The following is a 4,652-nucleotide window of genomic DNA, read 5'->3' on the forward strand; positions in this document are numbered from 1 at the left end:
TAGCACTATCTTGACAACCTTCTCCTCTCTTCCCTTGTATTAAGATTCTTTCAATCGCCAATTTGTTGTTATTACTCGTTTAATTTTTAAAACAAACCCAAAATTTTTCAATATCGTTCCTGTATTCCTTCGACTTCTCTGATTCCCCAACAATAAAATCGTAATCATTTCGAGATTACGAATCAACAGCAGATGTTTTCCGATCCAGAAGATATTGAATTGAATTGTTGAAAATCTTTTGACTTATCCTTTTCTCTTCCAGAATTATTTGTCTTCGGAATTAGATTCTAGGCTCGTAATTAAATTCTCCTCTCCACTGTCCAAAGGGCTCCGTAATTAAATCCTCAAAGTGTGTATCGATCGTCCCGTACGAGCAGGACGAGAGTGGCTTTTCGAGGAGCAAATCCGTTGCAGAGATTCGGAGCACGCGACGAGGGGGCGAGAAGGGGCGACGATTGTAACACGGTGTCGAGATTAGACCGGTCGAGGCTTCGTTAGCGACCCATTGTGAACGGAGATGCGATCATTACGCGTCTAGTTTGCATAAGTTCCTGATGGAAGCGTGGGTGGAGAACGCCCGACTTGGAAAGTTGATAAGGATAGCAGAGGGGAGGAGGAATGGGAGAAAGAAGAATGAGTTTCATGATCTTTTTTATTTTATTTTTTTTTCAATATTTGCGACTCTTTCGTCGTCAAAACTTGTTTGAATTTTTTTTTTCCTTTCTTTCTTTTTTTTTCGAGGAATCATTCACAATTACACCAAGTTTTCGGATTATTTTCGAATATCGTATCATCGATTTCAATTTCTGAAGAAATGCAATAAAACGTTAAATAGAAATGGAAAATCGAGAGGGACGTCGAAGCAGTCTTTAAGTGGGAATTTAAAGAGCGACGATAAGGAGAGAGGGAGTATTGGAAAGAAAGAGACAGAGGCAGGAAGAGAGACGGCCGTTCCAACCGTTTCCAACGAAACTGTTGCAGCGGAATCACGGCATCAACCGTGATTTTCGACCCACGCCGTGTATCCAGCCGTGCATACGTAATTCACGCGTTTTCGTTGGAAAAGTATCGGTCAGCCGTTATGCTAATACGAGGCCTTATGTCACTGACCACCTCCACCGTGACCTCTTCGTTGAATAATCAAAGAGAGAGAGGTATTCGAGACGATACGCTTTATGGCGGATCAGAATTATACTCAGATATGAAATTATAACTATTTAATTTAACATCGACACGCGTTTGATTCGATCGAGTGAAGGGTATGAACGATCCTCGAACACGATCAATTATTATTTTGATATTTTTTTTTATTTTCGTGATTCAGATATGAAATTATAACGATTTAATTTAATATCGCACGCGTTTGACTCGATCGAGTGAAGAGTACGAACGATCCTCGAACACGATCAACTATTTTGATATTTTTTTTTATTTTCATGATTCAGGTATGAAATTATAACGATTTAATTTAATATCGCACGCATTTGACCCGATCGAGTGAAGGGTACGAACGATCCTCGAACACGATCAACTATTATTTTGATATTTTTTTTTATTTTCGTGATTCAGATATAAAATTATAACGATTTAATTTAATATCGCACGCGTTTGACTCGATCGAGGGAAGGGTACGAACGATCCTCGAACACGATCAACTATTATCTTGATATTTTTTTTTATTTTCGTGATTCAGATATAAAATTATAACGATTTAATTTAATATCGCACGCGTTTGACTCGATCGAGGGAAGGGTACGAACGATCCTCGAACACGATCAACTATTATCTTGATATTTTTTTTTATTTTCGTGATTCAGATATAAAATTATAACGATTTAATTTAATATCGCACGCGTTTGACTCGATCGAGGGAAGGGTACGAACGATCCTCGAACACGATCAACTATTATTTTGATATTTTTTTTTATTTTCGTGATTCAGATATGAAATTATAATGATTTAATTTAATATCGCATTTGATTCGCATTGATCGAGTGAAGGGTACGAACAATCCTCGAACACGATCAATTATTATTTTGATATTTTTTTTTATTTTCGTGATTCAGATATAAAATTATAACGATTTAATTTAATATCGCACGCGTTTGACTCGATCGAGTGAAGGGTACGAACGATCCTCGAACATGATCAACTATTATTTTGATATTTTTTTTTATTTTCGTGATTAACAAATGTGATTGGATTTATATTACGTGTCGTGTGCTCGATCCTTTTATCGATTCCTCGAACCACGTTGTAATTTTTACGATTCATGGCCGTCATTTCCAATCACGATATCATAAGATAAGATCTGACAGACTCTTCCAATAATTCACAATTTACAATAAACGTCGTCATCGAAGCTGATTCGCAACATCGATAATCCAAAATCGATAATTCGCGAAGCAACGTGAAACGAAACTAAAACGACGACGTCAGGAAAAACGCTTGGTCAGGCTCGAGCACGGCACAAATCGAACGCTCCTTCGAACGCTCGGTCTCATTGTTGGGACCGCCACCTACAAACCATCCGTTACTTTCTTTCTCTGGGCCTCGGTTAAATCACCATCGTGCCTACTACAACCTGATTACATATGTACACACTCGGCTGCAGGTAAATAAGCAAACAAATGCGGCTTCTTGTGCATCGTCGTGCACAGGAAATCTCGAGAATGTTGCAAGCGATCTTTGACCCTTGGTGTATTTTAATAAAACGTGCAACGATATTTTGCGTATCGTATCAATAACCGTACTATATTTGATTCCCCATCTCGAACAACGCAAGGAAAAAACACGTTGGGATCGATTTTATTCAACTTTTGACAGAGTTCCATAAAACAATTCTCGGATAGTGGTCGAATAAATTAAGACATTCGCAATACCGGATAAAATCCGTAAATCAAACAGCAGCATCCCCGTTTCTATCGTCTGTTCCCGAGCCGTTGGGCGGTCGTTTTGCAGAAGGGATAATCGTAAAACTGGTTAAAAAGGAGCGAGATGGGAATGTAAACGTTTCCATCGATCAAAGGGGCCGTTTATTAATCGGCCACATTCCCTGGCCTCGATCTTGCGCAAGCCGGCCAGCTTTAATCCACGCTCAGATCGAATTCCACGATAGCGACTCGCGCGCACGATCGATCATCGCGGCCGACGTGATCGATATATCGGCACACAGCCGATTCTATGCTGGCCGGGGATATCTCCCGTTCCATTAAGCGCCACCGCACCAGTTTAATGAATTTTCTGGCCGGATATCGGCCCCTTTTTCCATCGCGTTTCGACGGTTCTCCTTGACTTGATTTATCGGCCGCGGAGGAGAAAAGTTTCGAATGCTCGGTGGACGGGTTTGGAAATGCCGTCGTCTCCCGCTCGTGTCTATTATTTGCAGATTTCTCTATCGAAATCGTTTTGTATCTGATAATAATGGAATCTGGTTCTGAACGAGTTCCATACTCGTCGATTGTATTTTAATCGTGTGATGGATGCGAGATAGGGATAATTGAACAGGACGCGGCGATGTAAATGAAGTTGGAAAAGAAAAAAAAAAAAAAAAAAAGGTGGAGAGTTTCGTTACGGATTTATGCTATTTGTCGATAAGAATTTTTCATTCGTATATAATGGATTGGATGTAAGAGTGCTTGCGAGAAACGAGGATTGGTGAGCCACCTGGCGGTGAAAATAAGAAACGTGACAAACCCGATGTTTCCAGAATTCGATTCAATTTTCAATATCTTTTTTCAAAATTTCCATTCATCTTCCAGTTGAAAAGTTTATCCTCGCAATGTATATCCTTTCCTCTTAAAAACTACAAAAGAGAGGCAAATTCCACTCACCAGGATATCCCTCCGGAATCACAATCTCGGGTCCAACCTTCACGTCATGCCGGTAGCGATGCATCAGCAGCGTAGCCGTGACTCTCAGCGATCTTTGCTGTTGTTTGTACAACAATATCGGTCTTCCACCGGCACCTTCCACCCTCACCACCCTAGGTAACGAGAATCTGTCGAGGAACTCGCGCAGCGGCATGAAACCGGCACCCGAGCCCGCAGCTTCCGCGGTCGCCTCTCGAGAGCTGGGCAACGAGTCGTCTCCGGTTCCGGTCGCCTCGCCGCTCGACAGTGTCGAAAATTCACCACTCGACGACATCGTCCCGCGATATCCACGATTTCATAGACACCAGATTCAGCGAGCGTGCAGGTCGAACGAATCGGCAGTTCCACCGCGAGTTTCTTCGTTCGTCGTCTTCTGCAAAGAGAAATAGAGAGAAACGTGAACGTGTGGCGTGGATAAATTTTTTTTAACTTGCTTCGACACCGATGCTTCGATCCAAACAATGGGAAAACAGAGATAAGAAGGGAGAAAAGCGTGGAAGAGCATCCAGATGGAATTCGTTATTCCACGAAGCGTGGCAGCCTTGACAGTGATTCGCCCGCGGCGAAGTGTGCCTCGGCTAACGAGTGATTATGCTCTCAGGGTCGGCTTGACGATGATGGTGATGATGATGATGAATTTATGACGATGATTATCTCTGGTGGCATACCGCTGTGTCGCCACCGGTGTTTGTCTTTCAGACGAGGAGACAGTGGAGAGAGTGGAGAGAAAGAGAGAGAGAGAGAGAGAGAGAGAGAGAGAGAGAGAGAGAGAGAGAGAGA

The 4,652-nt window shown here is 42.0% G+C and overlaps 1 protein-coding gene across 1 annotated transcript in view; it reads right to left on the reverse strand.

The window, feature by feature from the left end:
* The window catches only part of LOC102676565, a 44,963-nt gene that overhangs the window by 33,086 nt on the left and 7,225 nt on the right, over positions 1–4,652 (reverse strand). The window contains exon 2 of the mRNA XM_006618515.2: positions 3,834–4,245. Coding sequence (XP_006618578.2) covers positions 3,834–4,146 — 313 coding nt within the window. The 5' untranslated portion in view covers positions 4,147–4,245. The remainder of the gene's footprint in view (positions 1–3,833; positions 4,246–4,652) is intronic.

Source organism: Apis dorsata, unplaced genomic scaffold (assembly GCF_000469605.1).
Source record: "Apis dorsata unplaced genomic scaffold, Apis dorsata 1.3 scaffold_357, whole genome shotgun sequence".
Lineage (NCBI taxonomy): Eukaryota > Metazoa > Arthropoda > Insecta > Hymenoptera > Apidae > Apis > Apis dorsata.